We start from the raw sequence: 23,122 nt of genomic DNA on the forward strand, positions 1-23,122 counted from the left end.
CACACACACACACACACACACACACACACACACACACACACACACACTGTGCTCCTTTTGCACACAGAATCATGAAAGTGTGTGTGCAGATAAACGCAACCATGAACCATTAAAATATGAATTATTTGTTGAATGTGCTGATGTGTGTCTGTGCAGGAGACACTGCATGTCGATGTGATGTTTAGAAATGTCTCACAACAGACTAATTTCTGAAGGATTCTCCATCTATCTGATAAACCTAAACAGACTCTGAGCTTTAGTTCAGATGTTGGATCCTAAATAAAAGGGTTTGTTGTGTTTTTGCCTCCTGATGTAATCAGATCCCTGCAGGACACGTGCAGAGAAACATGTGAGGACTGATTCAGATGTCTTCGCTGGACGTCCTGGTGACGTGGACTGTCGGTGCTCCTCTTTAACGGAGAAGCTCGCTGCAGATACAAAGCGACACACTGTCGGGCCTTGATAGATCAGCGTCCGGCTGACCTGGAAAGCTGCTCAGAATACTGATGGTCTGTGAACGATGATGGGGGAGTGCGCTGGTGCAGAAGAAAAACCTGTGGCGCAGCGGGAGGGCGGAACTGGAACACATTTTTGTGGATTCTTTAAAGTGTTTTTGTTTTACAAGATTTTAGGCCTAGCACATCATGAAGGAATACATATTGTCCACCATCGACTGTGCCCGAGTTATTTAATGTTGTGTTTCTGTTGAAGCCTTGAAAATAACACTATGCCTGATTGGATCTCACAAGAGAATGTGTTGGGAATGACTCTCTGCTACTACCACATCACATTTAATTATCTGCCAGACAGACAGACAGACAGAAACAGACAGACAGATAGAGACAGACAGAGAGACAGATAGAGACAGACAGACAGAAAGACAGATAGACAGATAGAGACAGACAGACAGACAGACAGACAGACAGACAGATAGATAGAGACAGACAGACAGAGAGACAGACAGAAAGACAGACAGACAGATAGACAGAGAGACAGACAGACAGACAGATAGAGACAGACAGACACACAGACAGACAGACAGACAGACAGATAGATAGAGACAGACAGACAGACAGAGAGACAGATAGACAGACAGACAGACAGACAGATAGAGACAGACAGACAGACAGACAGACAGACAGATAGAGACACACACAGACAGACAGACAGAGAGACAGACAGATAGACAGAGAGAGACACAGACAGACAGACAGACAGACAGATAAACAGACAGACAGACAGATAGACAAAGAGAGACACAGACAGACAGATAGACAAAGAGAGACACAGACAGACAGAGTCTGTCTGTGTCTCTCTAATTTTGGACTGAGAAACTGAACCAAGACTTCACTTAACAGTTATTTTCATTATCATTTTATTTGCTTATTAATATATTTTCTTCAGTCAATACAAATACTGTCTAGAAAATGTTTTATATTTTTCTCATTTGATTTTTTTTAACCATTTTCTTTGGTTGCAATGGTTAATCACTGCTTTAAAAAAACAAAAGAGTCAAGTAAGATTTCAAATCTGTCTTTTTCTCTGAGATGAACGTGCCCCTCTGACCCTCGGAGCATGTGGAGGGGCATTAAGTGCATAACAGATTATAAAGGAAGGAGCGAACAATGTCCCAAAGACCCATCTCTGCCTGATGCCCTCAACAAGTTCTATGCACGCTTTGAAGACCCGAACAGACCACCCAGCACCAGACTCACCTCGCCACCGGATGAAGAGCATCTCAGCGTGACCTCAGCAGAAGTAAGGAGTACCTTCAGGAGGATTAATCCGCACAAAGCAACTGGCCCAGACAACATCCCCGGAAAAGTGTTGAAGGAATGTGCTGATCAGCTCTGTGAGGTGCTGGCAGACATCTTAAACACTTCACTTACCCTGGAGACAGTTCCCACCTGCCTGAAGACTGCCACCATCATCCCAGTCCCAAAAAGCTCTACAGTGACTGGTCTGAATGACTATCGGCCAGTGGCCCTCACCCCGATAGTCGCTAAATGCTTCGAAAAACTGGTCATGACTCACATCAAAACAACCATCAACATCAACGAGGACCCTCATCAGTACGCATACCGTGAGAACCGATCAACAGAGGATGCAATCTCCTCTGTGGTCCACACTGCACTCAACCACCTGGAGCAGAAAAACTCTTACGTCCGTATGCACTTTGTGGACTTCACATCCGCCTTCAACACCATGATCCCCCAAACCCTGATGGACAAACTATCCACACTAGGACTAAGCCCCTCCATCTGCAACTGGGTACTAGACTTTTTAACAAACAGACCACAGTTAGTGAGGATCCACAACCTCTCCTCCTCCACCATAACCCTCAGCACTGGCTCTCCTCAGGGATGTGTGTTGAGCCCCCTTCTGTTTAGTCTGCTCACATATGATTGTGCAGCTACCCATCCAGGCTGTCACATTGTAAAGTTTGCAGATGATACAGCGGTGGTGGGATGCATCACAAACAATGATGAGTCCAGCTACAGGTAAGAGGTGGAACACCTGGAGAGCTGGTGCAGAGAGAATAACCTTCACATCAATGTGAAGAAGACAAAGGAGATGATTGTGGACTTCAGAAGGAACAAAAACACCTACACCCCCCTGAACATAAGAGGATCTGCGGTGGAAGTGGTCTCCAGCTACAAGTACTTGGGTGTACACATGAATGACAACCTCAGCTGGAGCAACAACACCACCAGCCTGATCAAGAAAGCTCATCAGAGACTCTACTTCCTCAGACGGCTGAGGCGAGCTGGTCTGGGAAGCTCAGTCCTCACCTCCTTCTACAGGTGTGCAGTGGAGAGCATCCTGTGCTCAAGCATCAATGTGTGGCATGGAGGCTGCACAGCTGCAGAAAGAAAAGCTTTGCCGAGAGTGGTGAAGGCTGCACAGAAATCTGTTGGAATCAGTCTCCCCACCATCACAGACATCTACACCTCCAGATGCAGGAAGAGGGCCACCTGCATCATGAAGGACCCCACCCACCCAGCACACACACTTTTTGCCCCACTCCCCTCAGGAAGGAGGTTAAGGAGCATTAAGTGTAGAACCACTAGACTGAGGAACAGCTTCTACCCTGAGGCTGTTAGACTCATGAATCTCTAACTAGAATAATCACTGTGAAAAACCATATCATGTTGCTGCTGATCTGTTTCATGTTGCTGCTGATCTGTTTCAATGTTGATGTGTTCATGCGTGCACATCTGCTCACAGACTCATGTTCATGTTTGTGGTGATGTTCAATGTTTTATGTTATGAGTGCTTAGTGTATATTTAGTTGATGTTTTTCTTAGTTCATAACTTAGATGTTATTACTGTTTTTCTTATACATTTTATTGTTGGATGTAACTGGGACCCTGCGTACATAATTTCGCTCCACCACATGTACCACATGAGGTGCGAATGACAATAAAGAAACTCTGACTCTGACTCTGACTCTGACAAAACCTCTGGCCCCAGCTAGGCCCCACCAGTACAATTGGTCTAGAACCGCCACTGAGACAGACACAGACAGACAGACACAGACAGACAGAGACAGACAGACAGACAGAGACAGAGGATATTTCCAGCCCTCCTCTTTGCTCTGCAGTGGGGGACAAATAGAGGTGTAGCCCTTTTTGTTTTTTTTTTTAGATCAGCTGTGGCAATCAAACTAAACTGAGCTTATAGAAATACACCCAAAGATTATGTTCTGAGAAATTTATAAAAATAAGTAACACACACACCAAAACATTATTGTCATTTGTCACTTTTTTTTTTATAATGAAAGAAAAAAGCAAAGAAGTGAATGTATGCCCGAGTCATTTTAAAGAGAGCAAAAGCTCAAGCATGTCAACATGAACACATGCAGTTGTGCATTTATGTATGTCCAAGGAGGTTTGTGCACGTCACTCTTTTTTTGGCTGGAGCTCACAAATCAAACCAGTTGCACATTTGCTGCCTTCTTACTACCGATGTGAGAGCAGAAACACTGTCAAGACATTGCCGAGCACTCAGGCAGGAGGGTAAGGACCACGTTTCATGTCAAACTATTTGTTTTGTCCAGAAAAACACAACAGTCCGACAGCTTTAGAGCATAAAGCGACAAAAAAACAGAAGCAGAAATGACAGAAACTGTGTTTCTCTGAAGATATCTGTTCCAATCAATGAGTTATTTACAGCCTGACGCTGTAATAAAGAGGCAAAGCGAGAACACAAACTATAAACTGAACACACCAAAACTCACCTGGATCAAAGTTTGTTTTGGGGCTTTTTTAAAGCTTGCAATGTGATCAAAAAGTGATTTATGTTGCTTTCAGACCACTCAATACTATGACGTCTGACTCAGGCTGCGGGGAAACAGGTTGAACAGTACTCACGCGTGTGTGTGTGTTGTTTTTGCAGGTGCATGAGCGTCCAGGACAAAAGAAGGTGAGATAGCTGGACAAAACTGAACATGGCAGAGCTCATTATGGGGCTTGAACACGGGCAGCTAAATTAAACCAGAGGAGGAGACAGAAGACGATTTGTGTTTGTAACTGTGGAGCTGAAGAAAATGAGAACAAAGGAGAAATGTGCACATAGAGAATGCAACAAAAAAAAAGAGAATAACCTTTGCAGGTGAGAGCAAATTAAAAAAGGTAAAAAGCCACTCGAGAGAATGTTAATCTCCCGACAGAGTAAAAACTCGGAGCCCTCGTGGAGGAAAGACTTGCTGTGTCTAAGAATTCAATTAACTGAAGCGTTTAAACCTTTTCTCTGCATCTCGTGCCACGCCTCACTTCTCGAGTCCCATGTGTGCCTTCAATAAAAGATACTACGCTCGTACAAAATTGGACTCAAATCAAACTTAGATCTGAGCTGGAAAAAAGAAAGAAATAAAAACAACCTCACAGGTTCCTGCTTTTTAATCTCTGCCCCTTGTCGTTTCTTCTGGTTGCTGCTGTGCAGCTTCATTTCCCTCCCCGTTCTTCATCCGCCTTGCTCTCACTTTCTAGCCTGCTTTAAAAACTCACGCATCGGTTTTTTTTTTTCTCCTCTCCCCTCCTCTCGCCGATCTCATGCTGACCTAGTTGTCCTAATGAAACATGTTAGGCCAACGTGGGGGTGATGTTCTTCAAAGTACATAAATACAGAAACAGCACGCAAACGTACGCTCAAACGTCGAGTCTTGTAAGATTAAAAAGAACACGAGTTTAAGTTTGTGACATGCTCCAAATCTTCTCTGAAATCAAGAGGGTTGGATTCAAACAGTTTTCAAGTAATTACTTGTTTCTCTTTTTTTCCCTTTCCATCCATCCATCTGTCATTATATATAAAAACTAATAACATATACCTTAGGTCCTGTTCAAACCTTACATTAAAGATCTGTTTCAGTCATTCGACTGCAGTTCGTCTGCTCTGATTGATTCGCACCAGGCAGTAAATGTGGTGCAGTCTGATGCACACTGAGCAACCTCGCACAGAGGGCTGTCAGGTCATTAAGACAGCAGGTCTGCAGATGTTTTCATAAAACATCTGAAATATATCTCTCTCTTGTAAATGAGTCCTCGAGGCTCAATGGGATTTACCTGTCTAAATGAAGGTTGAATGAATATTCATATTTTCATTCTCACTCAGTTCAGAACTATTTAGGTCATATGTTGTGGTTATCTCTTCGTAAGCTTACTTAATAGGTGGAATAAAAAGGAAGTAAATAGGTGTACAATAAATTGTAATAAATGATGTTACTTTACAGAGCTTTAAAAATATAAATAAAATATAAATATAATATATATATTATATAAATAAACATATAAAACTGAGGTTTTATATTCTTGTTTTATTTTATTAGAGTAACACATTCTGATGAGAAGAGGAGGCAATTTTATCCACCACCAGGTGCAATGGTGGAGCCAGAGGGTGGCTAATGGTGACCTTGATAACCACAGACTAATCTTCGGCCACCCCAATCATTTGAGGAAACTATACCCTTTAGCAATATAAAAACTAGAAATAACCATCCAGCCATTATCTTTTATCCGCGTCTTCCATTTTGGGTCACGGGGGGTCGTCGGTGCCCATGTCCGGCAACCACAGTGTGAGGGGCGGGGTACACCCTGGACAGGTCGCATGTCCATCACAGGGACACATAGAGACAAACGAGACAAACAACCATTCACTCTCTTACTCACACCTAGAGACAATTTAGAGTCACCAATCAGTCTAACATGCATGTTTTTGGTCTGTGGGAGGAAATCGGAGCACCCGGAGGAAACTCACGCATGCACGGAGAAAACATGTAAACTCCTCACAGAAGGCCCCTGGACTGGGATTTGAACCAGGGAGGCAGCAGCTCTACCAGTTGCGCCACCGTGCTGCCCTAGAAAGAAGCAGTTTCTTCAAAATACATGGATGGCCAGTTCACACAGACAGACGGACGGACGGACGGACGGACGGACGGACGGACGGACGGACGGACGGACGGACAGACAGACAGACAGACAGACAGACAGATAGATAGATAGATAGATAGATAGATAGATAGATAGATAGATAGATAGATAGATAGATAGATAGATAGATAGAAGTGGCCAGGCAAGTGACAACTGTTGCCTCTCAGTGAGAAGGTTGCCGGATCAAGTCCGGGACCCCTCTGGGTGGAGTTTGCATGTTCTCTCCATGCATGCGTAGGCCCTACAGCCCACACTCGTCCCGATTGGCCACTCCGGGCCTGAATCCAGGTCTGAACGGGCTCTAACTAACTAATAACGTTAACTTGAATCAAGTTGTTTTGATCAAACAGTATTAACTTCCTGGGATTACAACTGCACAAAAAGGAGAGATTATTTTTGTTTACTTTTAACTTCTAAAATTTAAGTAAAACCAAGCAGAATGGCTATGAATGAAGTGGTGAATGAACAAATGAAGCAGAGGTGCTTTATTTCTTCTGTGTCATCAGTTAGATTTGTGTCTGATGGTTGAAACGTTCTAAACGTTTCTGCCTGAACAACAAAAGGTTTTGATTTTTTTTCTTCCGTTTAGTCTCATGTTTGGGGAGCTGGCAGCTAGCTCTACCAGCACGAGAAGAATCATCGTGACATAACTGTATGTTGATGGTCCAGATGGCGTAAGTGTACATTGATGTCTAACACATGAATGGATCACCAGCAAGTGCTGTTTCTGAAAACCTGTTCATACATTGGGCCAAATGTTGGATTTGATTTAAAAATAAAAACCAGATCTTGGTGTTGTAGGGAAATGGACACACAGACGTCTTGGATGTAAGGAACTTCTTATTCGAAACTCCTTCAGTAATCCTAGTAAAGATGCACATAAACACAGGAAAATCACCTTTAAACAAGCTTCAGTTTCAGGGAGATTCTCTGGCTTCTCTTTAGGCTCCTCAGACCTGACACTGACTTTGCATCCTGGTTGATTCGGTCACAAGCGGACAGCTTGTAGGAGTGCTCACACTTGGCAGCAAAATCTGCCTTGAGCGATCAGATCTCAGTTAGCCGCAAATAAACACGTATCCACGTCCCACAGTCAGCTGAGCAGTAAAACAGGACACCAGCAGGTCTGCTGATGTTTCTGTAAGAACCACAAGCAGCCACCTGAGCTGTTTGATTTTACTGACATTAGCCTGGCTCAAAAGTCACTTCTCTGGAGTTATTTACTCAACTCTTAATTAGCTTAAATATGTAACCTAACAGACGTGATACGAGAGAACTAAAGAGGTATAAATGATTTGCCTTCACAGAGCTCAGTGTCAGAGCAGAGACACTGAGGATTTTAACTCGTTAAACTCCACCGAGGTAAAGCTCACCGGCAGACCATCAGCTGCTTTCCTCCACAGCTTCACTGTGAGCAGAGCAGTGTTGCTGGAAAGCTCTGTCACACCCAAACCAAAGAGAAGAGCTCCAAAATCATTTAGGAGAAACTTTCACTACAGAGAAAAGTTACACCTGCTGGTAACCCACTGATCAACATTCATTCAACCTTTATTTATACAGGTTAGTCCCACTGATCCTCGGGGACTCATTTACAAGAGAGACCTGATTTTAACAAAGAATGATGACAACAGTGGACAGCAAAGACAACAGTAGATAATCATAAAGTATGCATACAAATTGGGAATAACAAGTGAAAATAAAATGGTATTTTTTTAAAAACTGCTAGGTTGTAAAGCGATGTAGAAAACTAAAACCAGGAACACGTATGCATTACTGCATGTCTACATTAATTATTACTGTTTTTCTTTACAATTTATACATTTGTGGGATGTAACTGGGACCCTGTGTACATAATTTTGTTCCAGCACATGTACCACATGTGGAGCAAATGACAAATAAATAAACTTTGACATTGACTTGACTTTGGCATTGGTTTTTGCCAGGAACTTAACAGATGTTTGTTAGTAGATGTTTGAAGCCACTTAGAGAGCTCAAGGTCGAGAGCTTCAGATCTTTTTGCAAGATATTCCAGGAAACAAGAGCGGAGTAGGAGAAGGCCCTTTTGCCTAGTTCAGTCCTCATTGAGGGAACACTGCAGGTAATAATGTCCTGAGAGCGCACACTGTAGCTGCACTCACGCAGTGATATGTAGGAGGAGATGTATGAAGGCAGCAGACCAAGAAGTGATCTAAAGATGAAAATGTACCAGTGAGAGTCTGCATGAAGTTAATGATGACCAGTTAACCAGTGAATACAGGGTGCAGTGATGGTGTAGTGAACTTGACCTAAGGTCAAAACCCTTGACCTTAAGAACCTTGTGGGACAGAAACTGTCATTTCATTGATTTGAATCCAGAAATACAGGTTCACCCATCCTGAGACTTTCTTTCTTGAAAATTCAAGTGAAAGAGCACTCTCTTTTCTATTATCATTACTGTTTTACAAATGTTTGATAATCAAAGTGTTTTAGTTCAAACATTTTAGATGTTACAGTGAACTAATCAATTTTATTAACTGTAAAACAGTAACAATGATTTTTTAGTTGCTTATGCAAAGTTAGAATTCATGTTAAGGTCTGTTAAAGAGTAATTATGCATTTTCTGATTTCTGTCTTTGAATGAGCAGTGTACGTTTTCCAAGGTCAGGAGTCGAAGCAGACAAGTGTTGGAACAACTGTCTTGTTTTTAAATCCTCTCAGACGTAAACAGAAAAGTTGGCACCTGTTTCTCCAAACTCGCCCAAACATTTCTCTCGCCTGTCTGGGGAACATTTTCAATCTGTTCCAATAACATTCTTGCTGTTTTCTGACTTCTAGTAACCTCTTACGTCACAAACCACACCCCTGTCTGGTCGACATTGACCAATCAGGGACTCCCAAATGAACCGGAAATAGAGCCCTTTAAAATGTCGGTACTTCCTAGTTCTCTCAGATGATCGCAGTTCTGTGAAGTCGTTGTTCTGTGAGTTGCCGTTGGAGTTGGGCTGGAGAGTTTGCAGCTCCAGTCGTTTGGGAGAACAGAAGTCCAGCCATGATAAGGCTCTTCCGAGTTTGGGATTATAACATCTTCCACCTCTGAGTGGGACTTCTGAAGAACCCCACTCATGTGAAGTCCACCCCTTGAGGTGAACTGTTGTTGACGAAGTCCCGTCACCACTCCGGATATATCTCTGCCATCCTACGGAGACGCTGAAAGGTAGCGTTAACTGGAGCTCCTCTTCCGCTGATGCATCGTCAGAGAGGTAAATGAGTCTAGTCCACTACCGAGCGTACCGAGGAAAGCTGGGTCGGATGGAGGGTGTCGTCCTGTCAACACTTTTCACTCATACACACCACATTCTCCCTCATCCATCTTTCACTCCCACTAAACTTCATCTTTCCATCTTTAAAAATTCTTCTATCAAGTAGAAATCATTGGTTCTCAATCACCGCCGTGTGATTTGATGTCTGCTGTTCTGCTGAAAAGTGAAAACAATCGCCGTATTGTTTCTCACTACCTGTAAAGCTGATTAATTATGTTGTTATTTTCATATTTTGCCAAATTAATGTAAATGTTTGATGTTAAACTTTGATTCTGTAAATAAATGACCACATTCATTTTGATGGGTCAAAGATAAATAACGTCTCACGTTACATTTTATTAAATTCAATGCACGTTTATATTCAGTCCAGAAAAATGAAAGAATCCGTTTTAATCAGGTGAATATCTCAGGATATATTCATCTACAATGGGTACGGTAGTTACAGCCAGTTATGAATCTTAGCGCATCATGATAGAAAGTGTCCTACATCTGCAGGGTTCTTGTAGGAGCATTCATGTAAATAATGTCTCACATGATCAACATAATCCTAACAAATGGTCTCTAAGTAATGTGTGAACAAGAAAAACTTATGTTCAGAATATTCCCAAGGACACCCAACAATTTTCAGTCAGGTCATCTGGACAAAGGTTTCCTTTTTTGTGCTGAGACGTTTCATCTTCCATCCAGAAGGCTTCATCAGTCTGAGGAAACACCAAACAAAACTTATTCATCCCCAACAGCTTACTCGAAAGTGGAATAAAACAGTTGTGGATTTTATGGATTATTGAGCATGGACTTTGGTGTTCTGAACCAGTTGTACATGACTGTCAACGATGGAGAGGGCGGGCACCGGAGAAGAGGGCGTGCCCCAGAGACCATCTTAGCACCAACATAACTGTTTTGTTCCACTTTGGAGTAAGCTGTTGGGGGAGAATCAGTTTTGTTTGTTGTTTCCTCAGACTGATGAAGCCTTCTGGATGGAGGGTGAAATGTCTCAGCTCAAAAAAAAAAAAAAACATCAAGATGATCTGACTGAAAATTGTTGGATTTTATACCTGGATAATTGAGCATGGAATTTAGTATTCCCAAGAACAGTTGTTTATTTGTGTTAAATTAGCTGTTTTTTATTGGGAGGGGTTCAGTCAGAGGATGTTCAAATAATACCTTGGCTGCTTGCATGAACTCATGTCAGTCTGTAGGTTCAGAATATATGTTAAAGCTTCCAAATGGTTAAAACCTGTGTACTTATTTTTCTGGACAAACTTAACCTGAAATTGCTTTGAGAGTGTTCACATCTGCATTTAGCATCAAATGTGACTGGATCACCCAGGATGGATGTTTGTGTCAGGTGTGAACAGGACCTTAAAGTGACATCAACATTTGGAATAAATCTGAATGCATTTTTTTGAAAGACAACATTATTAACATCCATCCATTATCTTCTGCTTATTCTGAAGTCAGATCGCGGGGACAGCAGCTTGAGCAGGGAGGTCCAGACATCCCTTTCCACAGCCACCTCTGCCAGCTCTTCTGGGAGGACTCCAAGGCATTCCCAGGCCAACCAAGAGACGCAATCTCTCCAGCATGTCCTGGGTCTTCCCCAGGGTCTCCTCCCAGTCAGGTATGCCCAAAGCACCTCCCTAGGGAGGTGCTAATTTGCATAATATTTTTAATATTGCATAATAAAATTTGCATTATTAACATGTCGCAAAAAATCAGCTTACTGAGATGAACAGTTGTTGAGATATTAACAGGAAGTGATGTCAGCAACAGGAAGTGATGTCAAAGGTGAACACCTGCATGTAAACAGAGCGTTGCTGCAATGGCTAACGACAGTAGAGAAGGATCAGACCTTGCTTTAGATTATTTTGAGTCTCTGAGAAAGAAATGAAGAGGAGTAGGAGTTCAAATAATATATTTCCAATAAACAAAGACCAGGAAGTTCCTTAATTTAAAAAGCTCCTCTTTGATGCCAATTCCTGTTTCGCTTGGGCTGCACAAGCTCAAAGTAAAATATGCCAGTCATGTGACAAAATGGGTAAAATCATGTGTATCATGCTGAATATCTTAAATTTTAAAATGCTGTCATCCACTTTCTATATTTGTAGGATTTGCATGTGACAGGCACTGTAAAGTCAGCGGAACGTTTTGATCTGAACATGCCCTCCAGAGTTTGCCTCAACTGTTTGGTTGATTATACCAGATTTCAGTTCCTTCTGTGATCTGTTGGGTCACAGTGTCGATACAGCCCAGCTGTTCTTCATGCAGCCATGCTCAGGGACTTTCACACTCTTGCGTGTCCTCTCGGCTCTTGTCTGAAGCCCTCACTCAGTGTTCATTTCAGCAGCAGAAGCCTGTTCCCCATTACAGACCACTTAGTTCCGCATACATTTCTCCTTGATTGAATTGTTATTGCCGCTGAAAAGACTATCACTACCCTCCCCAACCCACGCTGTGTCTGCTTTTCTCTCATTGCTCTAACGTTGTCTTTTTACATACCACTGCAGTGTCTTTTTGTTTGCTCCTCAGAGTTCACCTCCACTGAGCTCATCAGTGGTATTTAAAAGCTGGGTGTAAGTACAGCAAAATATTTCAATTAAATCTATTTTGGTTTTTGCTGTCAGCATCTGCCGGTCCTCTCCAGTCTGACACCTTTCACTGCTTTACCTCCACTTTGTAATATCTGCCCAGGTTGAGTTGCAGTTTATTGTGTGTCTGTGTGTGTTTGAGAGAACTTGTACGTGTTGATGAGCTGCCAAAGGCTTCGGTTGCAATCAGCAGGACTCCAGAGATCGAGAGAGAAGGAGTGGAAATGAGACAAAAAGAGGTGTGGAAAGATTCACGTGTGCGAACAAAGTCAACATACAGAGGCTGAGGACTGCTCCAAAGACGAAGGGAAGGACAGAAACGGCTGGTGAGGCAAAGAGAGAGATGGGAGAAAGGGTGAGACACGCTGAGGGTGAGAAGTGGCTAAATCAGACGGGAGAGGAGGAGATCGAGCTGATATTTGGTCTTCGGCTAATAAACTTAGTGGTAGAGCTAAGCGCTAAATGTCAGGCCTGACATCTGTCTCAAGCTCTGCTCATGACAGCAGGACACAGACATTTATTCAAAACATACACTCACAAAAATATTTGGATGCTTCGAGCACACAGCGGTAGTGTGTGTGTATGTGTGTGTGGGTGTGGGGGGGGGGGGGGGGGGGGGGGGGGGGGGTGAGGGTATATATGTGCATCATTTCCTCTCTGTATGTGTCTGGATTCTCAAGTGACACAAGATGCCGTGACCTGAAAATTAAATCTCAATCTGTCTGCCACCTTCTCACCCCACTCCCCCCCCCCCCCCACACACACACACCTCCTCATCTCCTCCCATTCTACTCTTCATTCTCACCATCTCTCTGGCCATTTATCGGGGAATGACTTGTGCCCTATTGGCTGTTTGCAGAGTCTAATCAATTGTCGAGTGTCCTGTGTCCTGAGTGTAGGAGGTGAACTCAGTGATTATGATGCCAAAAAAAAAAAAAAAAACCTCTACGTGAACACATGCGCTCACACGTGCATACACATCCATTTTGTTGGCTGCTGTCTGTGGCAAACTGCCACAAAATGCCAAATGTGATTTAGAGTCATTCAACAGGAAGTGGCAATGTTACCGATGTGCAGCTCATCAAACAAAAGGAAAGCCCTCGGGGAGTTAAGCAGCGAGCTGCACAGCACTTTGTTAGGCACAAAGTGCACACACTAATTAAGCTTTTGTGTCTGCAAATTGAAACATAGCAGGGAGACACTAACATGAATCATCAGCATGCTTGTATGTGCCCATTGTGTGTCTGCACCTCCATAAATCATAACGGACAGTTCTCGTTTAGAGTACAAATTACTGTTGTGTTTATTAGGTCTTTTTTATTAATGACACAAGAGGAGACTTTTATTTCTGATGGCACTAATGGAGGAGGACAATAGATAAGAGGTGTGAAAGAAACTAACAGTCTGAGACAGATGTAGGGCAAACATGTGGTGCAGATACTTCCCCCAAGGTTTTTCAGCTGAGATGAAATCAGTGGTGAAATAAACATTGATTGGTCCTTTGTCTATAAAGCAGCAATAAACAAATGTAAGAGATTCACAAAAAGGTGTTAAATGAACCATTTACCTATCCTACCCGGTCCTATCCTACCTTTCATTACCTGCACATCTGTACCTTATCCTATCCTGTATTCATGAAAAGTACCCAAATGTACCTTTAGTAATGTGTTATTCTCTGAAGTGGTACCCTGAGGCATTGGGTATTTAATGGAACTCTGGATCTTTGTATGATTTAGAGTGTTTTAACTCTGGTGGCAGACCTGTATAGATCACCAGTAAAAAAAGGTACCGTACTTGCCGCTGTACATGTTGCACCGCTGTATAAGTTGCATCAGTCCAAAAATGTCTAATAAAGTGGAAAAAAACATAAATAAGCCACTTCGCCGTATAAGCCACGTCTATAATGCGTCACCGCTGACCACCCAGAAACGTCGGCCGGTGTTGCGCCAAAAATCGATTGGCTGTCAAATTGCGGCCGCAGGACCGTGCACAGGAGGACTTTGCCAAGAATTTAACAAGATTAACACTTAAAAACAATTATTTGTTTGCTCAAAATTATAGCAAAGGTGTGTCTCAGTTTAACTTTTCCTTAATAAATGCACTTTGATGGTCAAATCAAATGCATTTCAAAAATCAATTTGTGGAAGCAGGAGCGCGCAGAGGGAAGACTCACTGTGCATTTCGTCAAAATTTAACAAGACTAACACTAAAAGCAATTATTTGTTTGCTCAAAATTATAGCAAAGGCGTCTCAGTTTAACTTTTCCTTAATAAATGTATAATGGTCAAATCAGTTGCATTTCAAAAATTGATTTTGAGCTGCTGGAGCACGCAGAGGATGGATTTGCTGTGCATTTCTTCGAAATTTAACAAGAAAACCACCTAAAAACAATTATTTGTTTGCTCGACATTATAGCAAAGGTGTGTCTCAGTTGAACTTTTCCTTAGTAAATGCACTTCAATGGTCAAATCAGCTGCATTTCGTCTGGGCGGTGCGGCGAAATGCAGCTGATTTGACATTTGCTCCAGGAGTTCCGGAGCGAGACGAAGGTGGCTGACAAGCCAAGTGTCTCATTAATAGACACTTTACCTATTAATGAGACACTTGCCATATTAGTATAATTTAAGGTAAGAGAAATGCATGTTTGTTTGCCCTGCGCTGTACTCCACTTCTTGCTTGTGGAGCGGGGCCCGGTCTGATTGAATTCACATTGTACTCGAACCACGCTGGAGTTGTCTTCTACCGGACCGAGACCTAGGTTTTAGCCCGGGCCAGAGTTCGCCTTTTTTTTCCGTGACAGAGTTCGATGGCGCGTTCACATCTCCCCAAACGAACTGGACTTTCTAGGAAAACGAGCTAGAGTTTGATTAAAGCGGACTAAACAGGGCTGCTGTGAATGCACCCTGAGAGGCCCATCAAGTCCAAGTAAATGGATCAACATCTGAGGCCAGTTTCTTCAGATCCACTATAAGACGGACCACCACAAGATACCGCTCCTGCCCACAGCCATCAGCATCTAGAACAACTCTTTAGTGAAACCAGGAGAATGAGCCACAACAGCATTTAATTTCCCTCTGGGATAAATAAAGTATTTTTGAATTGAATTGAATTTATTGTAACAGTTTTGTTCCCTCTCAAACCAGCTGGGTATTTATCTACCTTGACACTATTGTTCTTGAACCACATACCTTTGGTGTTATTTATACTTTAAATTATTTAAAGCTGTACCTAAACTTAATTATCATTTTAAGAGTTTATTGAAGAAAACCCTACTTTATAAAAAATTATCCAATAATAGAAATACATAATAAGAAACAAAGAGAAACATAAAAAAAAAAGATGATAACAAAAAATATAAAAAGGGATTGAAATATAACCCAAAAACATAAAGAAGGGCATACAGAGACAAGGTGTGTGGGGGGTGGGGGGACAGAAGAAAGAGGCAGACTGGGGCATTGTAAGAAGCTGTTCTTGACTCTGTGATGTTCTCTGAGTTCTGACATCTCCTCTGGTTCAGCACTCCCTTACCTGACACTTCAATAAGGCTTATAGCCGCCCTATGAGATGTCTGCGTGCGTTTGTGCACGTGCAATGTTGGAGGCAGGGAGAAAAGAGGAAACAGGGTGACAGACAACATTTGGGGACAATTTATTTGAATATCTTCACCTGTTCTGAACTGTGTGAGCGAGAGTTTGAGCACTTTAACTCCCACCCTGAACCTAATTCTGTTCCTTAAATCAAAGGAGAGTCAAATTGAGCTGGCACACACAGCAGGAGTAAGTGAGAGGTGGAAAATGTGTGTGTCTGTATGTGACAGCAACCCCCCTGTGGCGAGACCTAATTTAAAGTGGAGAGACGAATACAGCTCCAGAGCGAGAAGCTGCCCCTGACAAGAAAAGAGAAAGGACAGACAAAAAATGCAAAAACAGAGAGGAAAAAAAAAAAAAACGATTAAAACTAAAGGGTGATGTCTTTAACGTGAGAGCGCCAAACCGTCATAATGCATCTTAAAGAGCAAAAATCACAAGAAGTCAAAGCCTCAGTTTGTTCATGGTGTGTGAGTGCGGACTGTGTCTGTCCTTCCTCTGACTCACTGGGTTGAGCAGCACTGTGAGAAACAGCTCTCCCCCACGGATGCTTTTGTCCAGTTCTTTAGGTCCTCCAGGGTACTCCTTGTAGTAGATGGTGTGAGTAAACAAGCCACATGTCTGACGAGGCAGCACCTGAAAAAAACACATGCAGACATGCATTAAAAATGAAGAGCTGTTAGTCTATTTTATTTCTTCAAATTAAACTTTTAGTAAACAAAAACCCAGCCAAGCAAAACACTGGAAACAGATAAATGAAGTGCCAGACTATATAAATATGTATAATTAAAGCAAACTAATTTTTCATTTTTAAGCCTGATACTTCGGCTGATTGTCAAAACCAGCAATCTAGATAACTCAAAATGTGGAAAAATCTGTTAGGCCCTCTTTACACTGAATACGCTACATTAATAGTCCCCAATCCTGGTCCTCCAGGGCCACTATCCTGCATGTTTTAGATGTTTCTCTGCTTCAACATACCTCCTGTGAATGGATGCGTGGCTTCTGCAGAACTTGAAGATCTGCTGAAGAGCAGGGAAACAACTAAAACATGCAGGATAGTGGTCCTCCAGGACCAGGATTTGGGACCACTACTCTCCATGGTCTCTGTGACCTGTTAGAATTGGGCTGGATCTCCACAAATTTAGAAAACCTCCTGCTTCAGTAAGACGGTAACCATGATGCTGCAACACTTTCAGTCCACTTAAAGGTTTTTTCTTGCTATTTTTCACATCTCTGAGGCTACAGGTATTCTCCTGCATACGCACCATGCTTTGTACATCAGCAGCACAGCAATAAAACCATCCATACATCCATTATCTTTTACCCACTTCTTCCATTTTGGGTCACGGGGGTCACCAGTGCCCATGTCCAGCAATCACTATGCGAGGGACGGGGTACACCCTGGACAGGTCGCAAGTCCATCACAGGGCCACTTAGAGACAAATGAGACAAAGAGCCATTCACTTCCTCACTCACACCTAGGGACAATTTAGAGTTACCAATCAGCCTAACATGCATGTTTTTGGTCTGTGGGAGGAAACTGGAGTACCTGGAGAAAACCCACATATGCACAGAGAGAACATGCAAACTCCACCCAGAAAGGACCCCAGACTGGGGTTTGAACCAGGGACCTGCTCGCTGAGAGGCAGCAGCTCTACCAGTTGTGCCATCGTGCTGCCCGCAATAATACCATATACTCCCATTATTGCACCACACCCAGATGCCGACCCTGGCAGGCCTCAGACAAGCGGTACGTCAGGATGCAGCTAGAGTCTATAGAAGATCACATCGTGGTAGCAGAGCACCACCCCCATGGGCGTCATGTCTGAGCTGTTCCCATAACATGGTTACAGTCTAGGCATGACATCAGTCCTGCTTCAAATTATTCATGGATAGCCACACCAGTGCATGTAGGCTCCATGCTGCCACAACAATCTCCCCACTCTCCACCCAAGACCTTATTACATGGCCACCACATTAATAAACCACCACAACCCTGCTTCTGTTTCCTGAAACCATTACAAACCCATCACCTTCTTTCATGCTTAACATTGAACCAACTGCTTTCTTAACACAAAGTGAAGGCCTTACCAAGGTCCAGCAAAGGTCATCCATGTTCTGACTATTTTTTTCCCATTGTAGCTAGATCATCATCCTCTGTAAAGAAGTATTGTCAGGATCTGAGCTGCTTTTAGTTTGTTGTTAGTTTTTTTTCCCATTTTGATTTTTCAGTTTCTCCTGTATTTAGTGATTCTTATTCAGTTCAGTTACTTGTGTTTTCAGTTTCTGTTTCCCTCTGTGTCCATTCCTGCCATGCCCACTTTCACCTGCCCCTCAGGTGTCATTATGCCAGGTGTAATGTTCACGTTCATGTCAAGTCATTCTGTGTTTTGTTTTTTTTGTTGCCCTGCCTCCTCTCCTCATCAGCTTCACTCAGTGCGCCTGTTCGCTGCTCTTTTTAAAGAGCGCCTCAGACTCTGCCTCCCTGCCAGATTGTCTGATCTCCTTGCGCCTGAAGAAGTGCAGCGTTCTGTTCCTGACCTCTCTGTTTTTCGACACTCTTCATGATCACGGATTCCTCGCCTTTGCCTTTCCCACGACGAATGATTTCTGCCCATCGGATATCTGGACCTCGACTCTTGCTCTGCCTACTGACCACCGACTTTCGCTGAACCCCACGGATAAGTACTGCCTATTTGCCTCTCTGTGAATGACTCACGCCTGTATCTTGACCACGATCTTAGATTCCAGACTCTTGGAGCAGTGATCTTTTGGAACCAAGCTCCACTCAAGCTGAAGAGGAGCCTTGTCAGACCTCCCAGGTCTCACTCACGTGTCACGTGACTCAGCAGCACCACCTTTCCTCCAACCCCCCTCCCTCTGACGTCATTGCAGCCTCTGCATCACCAATCGTGATTAAACTCTGCAGGTTATGCAGAGTTTCAGCTGACGTCCTCCTTCTGGGGCCCCCCTTTTCTGACAAGTAGTTAATATAACTTTTTCGTTCACTCCTGTATTGTGGTTGAATTTCCGGGTCCCCATTGTGAATTGTTACAGCCAGGTGTTTACACCATCATCGTTTCATATTTTTGGAGTTCTTTGTGACGGTCTGCATTCCAACCTCCACAAACGTGACACTTAGAGTTTTGCTGGCTATTTCAGTGTTTCTTAAATCAGTCTTTAGCCAAGCTGCAAAGGTCACATTTGTTTATTGACATACGGCCACATTTTCATTTTCCATCTCCGAGTTTTCAAGCGACATCAAGCAGTTGATATAAATCTGGAGAATTCCCTTGTGAAACACTGGAGACTTTATTCATATATTGGTTTTCACATTCGCAGACTTACATGTGCACTGCAGAGCTTCCCCCCTTAAGTGTCACAAAAAAATTAAAATGATGCAATACTGAGAGCTAAAAAAAGGGAAACTGAAAGAGATGGTTTTGTGATCATTTGAAAGGGATGATCGCACTAAGTATAAATAATTAAACGGGCCTAAAGTTACAAGCAAAGCAACAGATAGCAGCTGTTAGGGTGAAAGAATGAGCTGAAGTATGAAGTCAAGCTTGAATGATAACTTCATAATGCCAACAGACAGCAGAGCAGGTCAAGGATAATCTGATGTGTTGTATGATTCAGCATATGGTGGTTCTGTAATCAACAATGACTCTGTTCCGTTTACATGTTCCAGTTTCAGGAACTTGGGATTAAACACACAGAAGAAGCCATTGCTAAAAATTATTAATCCTACCTGTGTTTCTTTTTCCTCTAATGCCCTTTCAACATGTATGTGGTGAAAAAAGGTTCATAAAACTCTTTTCACTTTTGGATAAACCTTTAAACCCCACTAACATCTGGCTTTTGACTTCAATAAGAACGTATACATTATATATTCAGTGCTTAGGAGAAGATACATAAAACATGTCTACCTGTAGCGACGCACTAATTGTTGCATCTTTTGCAGTTCAACACTATAATTAACAATATCTATCACTGAATCGATGAAGGCTGGTTGGCTATATGCCTCTAGCCTGCTAACCTTTGACATCTCAGCCACAAACTATCCCTGTCTCAAAAAAAAAAAAAAAAAAACAGGACCATAAGAATAATTAAAAAAACACTCTTATTCTGGTGCATTTTGACCTGTTTTATTGACTTGTTAGAGATTTAAAGTGTTGAAACCTCTCAGGTGGTATGACACTCACCTCAGGTTAACACTTATTTCACTCCCAGCAGCAACCACATTAATGAGAGTTAGCACAGTGAGAATCAGAGAATAATCAACTTTCTATAATCATTTCTACAGCAAACATCCTGACAACCTGGCTAACATCGACATGTTAGGCACATTTAGGAGGAGCTGAAGGGGAGAGGGTGGGCCCCGGAGGCCATTTTAGCACCAGCAAACTGTTTTTTCCACTCAGTTTGTTTGGTGGCTCCTCAGATTGAAGAAGTCCTTTGGATGAAGGACGAAACATCTCAGCAAAAAAAGAAACCGTCCAGATGACCTGACTGAACATTGGATATTTAGCTGGATTATTGAGCATGAACTTTGGTGCTAACACATTTGCATCACAAAGTTAAGAGCAGAAACGTTCAAATATCATGCTCAATTAATATGTTTGATATAGATTCAGTTTAAATTGAGCTGATATATTATTTAGATAAACAGGTTTACTGAACAAAACAAAAAAATACGTGACTGAGAGTGTGAACACATGGAAACCATGATATTAACTTTAAAATGAAGAGGAAACAAAAAGGTTATAGTTTGAATATAGTTTTAGAAGGTTGACAAATAAAAGTAGTATTTTTTGTGTTACCACAAATTATTTGAAGTATTTGCAAAGTTTTTGAGCACAATAAAACTTTCAAACAGTGTTGTTTTATCTGGATATCCTCAATATCAGAGTGACATACTGGTAAACGCTTGGTGCCTGCATGTGATTCAGTTTAATGTCAGTTTATAAATGGCAGGTTAAATGTGCGTCATGTTTCCTTACTTTTTAAAACTTCATTTTCAACGATATTTGAAATACTAAATGATCATAAGTAAAACAGCACATTAAATAAAGGCTCTGCATGCTCTCCACCCTCTTACATGCTTGAATTTTAAATAAAAACTATATCATAATGCTAAAAGGATGATGAGAAATGGCAGTTATTGCTGCTTTGATCAAACACTGTAAATGTCAATACCTCATGTGATACTGGGAAAATTTGTGACGTGTTAAAGCTCAAAGTAGATGTTGAGGATGACTCTCAGACTCTACCATATCAATTTTTAACCCAATATATGTAAAACAGAAAGATAAATAGGAATTTTTGTGTTGATTAATGTTGATCAGCTCAAGTCGGCCATCTTGAATCAGTTGGACTCCAAACATGAATCAAAGCAAATAGTGTATCAGTGACAAATCCCACAAGTGCACCTCCAGAAGGTTTGAAACATTGCTCAAATTACATCATTAAATAAAATAAATCTCCAGGTACATTACTGAAAACATTTACCGCTAAGTTTCTACAAAAAATTATTCAGATCATAATGTACTGTTCCCTTGGTTTTCTGTCCTCACATGGATCTTGTGTATTGTTTTAGAAGATAACAGATTTACTCATACCTGGAGACGGTTCTGCCTTGGCAAGAAAAACACATGAACACAGCACCCTCCCTGTGCGAGCTGCATATTGTATCCTTGAGTTTAGAAAAACAGGGTCTAACTGATTTATGAACTCATTCAAAGGCAATTCATTTGCTCTTTTGGCTTTACCTCCCATATCTAATACAATTAGTTTACACCAGTACAATTTTGGGGAAAAAAACAAACAAACAAAAAAACATGTCTAGATCCCATCCCAACCAGAATGTTTAAATACTTATTTCCCTTAATTAATAACCACGTCTTAGATCTGCTTAACTTGTCTCTAATGCATGGTTACGTACCGCATAGCTTTAAGGTTGCTGTAATTAAATTTTTACTTAAGAAACATAACCTTGACTCAGGAATTAAAGTCAATTATAGACCTATATCTAATCTAACTTTCCTCTAAAAAATTCTAGAGAAAATATCCTGATGCATGCTCAATAATCCAGGTAGAAAAATCTAAAAAAGTTAAATCTGGTCCTCTGGACATTCAAAAAAACAAAATAAAGCAAAACAACAACGTAGAAACGTTTCGTCTTTCATCCGAAAGACTTCCTCAGTCTGAGGTGCTGTATTCAGCTCAGTCTCTTAAATAGCACCTTCTCAGAGTGGATCAACCAGTTTGCTGCTGACAACCAAAACCAGCTGATCACATGATCGTTTATTTTTTTTTTTTCATTTAGCCTTTATTTCTCCAGGTAGTCTCATTGAGCCACGAGAACTCATTTTCAAGAGAGACCTGTTTAGGGAGCAGATGGTAGGGTTAAGGGCCTTGCTCATGGGCCCAGAGTGGGGCGAATGAGGGTGGGGGCAAGTGTGGGTGCTTCATCTACCTCACCCACATTTTTGATGTTGTCGGTACCGGGGCGTGAACTGGCGATCTTCCGATCACAGGCCTACCTTATCTAACCTCTGCGCCACCACTCCCCCACATTGATCAAGAAGGACCATCAGCCTAACAATGGATCATTAGCACACTGATGGCTGTTTACTATTCACAGAGGGCTGAGTGATACTAGCAATCACAGCATTGTAAGAGGGGGACAGTTGAACACGGAGGCCTCCACACCTGTTTAATGATGGACGGTTTCTTTTCACAAAGATGGCCTCCTTTACTCCTCTCTCAAACCATCGTTCCTCTCTATCCAGGATGTGAACATCTTCATCCCTGAAAGAGTGACCGCTGACCTGGAGATGAGTGTAGACCGCAGAGTCCTGGCCTGATGATGTTGATCTTCTGTGCTGGGCCATCCTTTTGGCCAGTGGCTGTTTTGTTTCCCCGATGTAAGACTGATCACAGCCCTCCTGACACTGAACAGCATACACAACATTACTCTGTTTGTGCCGGGGGACTGGATCTTTGGGATGAACCAGTCTTTGCCGTAATGTATTTTGGGGTTTAAAAGCCACTGGGACGTTATGTTTAGAAAATAAACGTCTCAGTTTCTCTGATACTCCCTCAACATATGGAATGACCACTGGTCTGGGTCTGGGTTCCTCCTTTTCACCTGATGGCTGACTGGTTTCCTGTTTGGGTTTCTTCTCTGCTTTCAGGAAGGCCCAGTTAGGATA

The 23,122-nt window shown here is 42.2% G+C and overlaps 1 protein-coding gene across 1 annotated transcript in view; it reads right to left on the minus strand.

The window, feature by feature from the left end:
• The window catches only part of ndst3 (N-deacetylase/N-sulfotransferase (heparan glucosaminyl) 3), an 86,084-nt gene that overhangs the window by 17,992 nt on the left and 44,970 nt on the right, over positions 1–23,122 (minus strand). Inside the window, exon 6 of the mRNA XM_037674939.1 lies at positions 16,410–16,538. Coding sequence (XP_037530867.1) covers positions 16,410–16,538 — 129 coding nt within the window. The remainder of the gene's footprint in view (positions 1–16,409; positions 16,539–23,122) is intronic.

The sequence above is a fragment of the Nematolebias whitei genome, chromosome 3, assembly GCF_014905685.2.
Source record: "Nematolebias whitei isolate Nwh7 chromosome 3, NemWhi1, whole genome shotgun sequence".
NCBI lineage: Eukaryota > Metazoa > Chordata > Actinopteri > Cyprinodontiformes > Rivulidae > Nematolebias > Nematolebias whitei.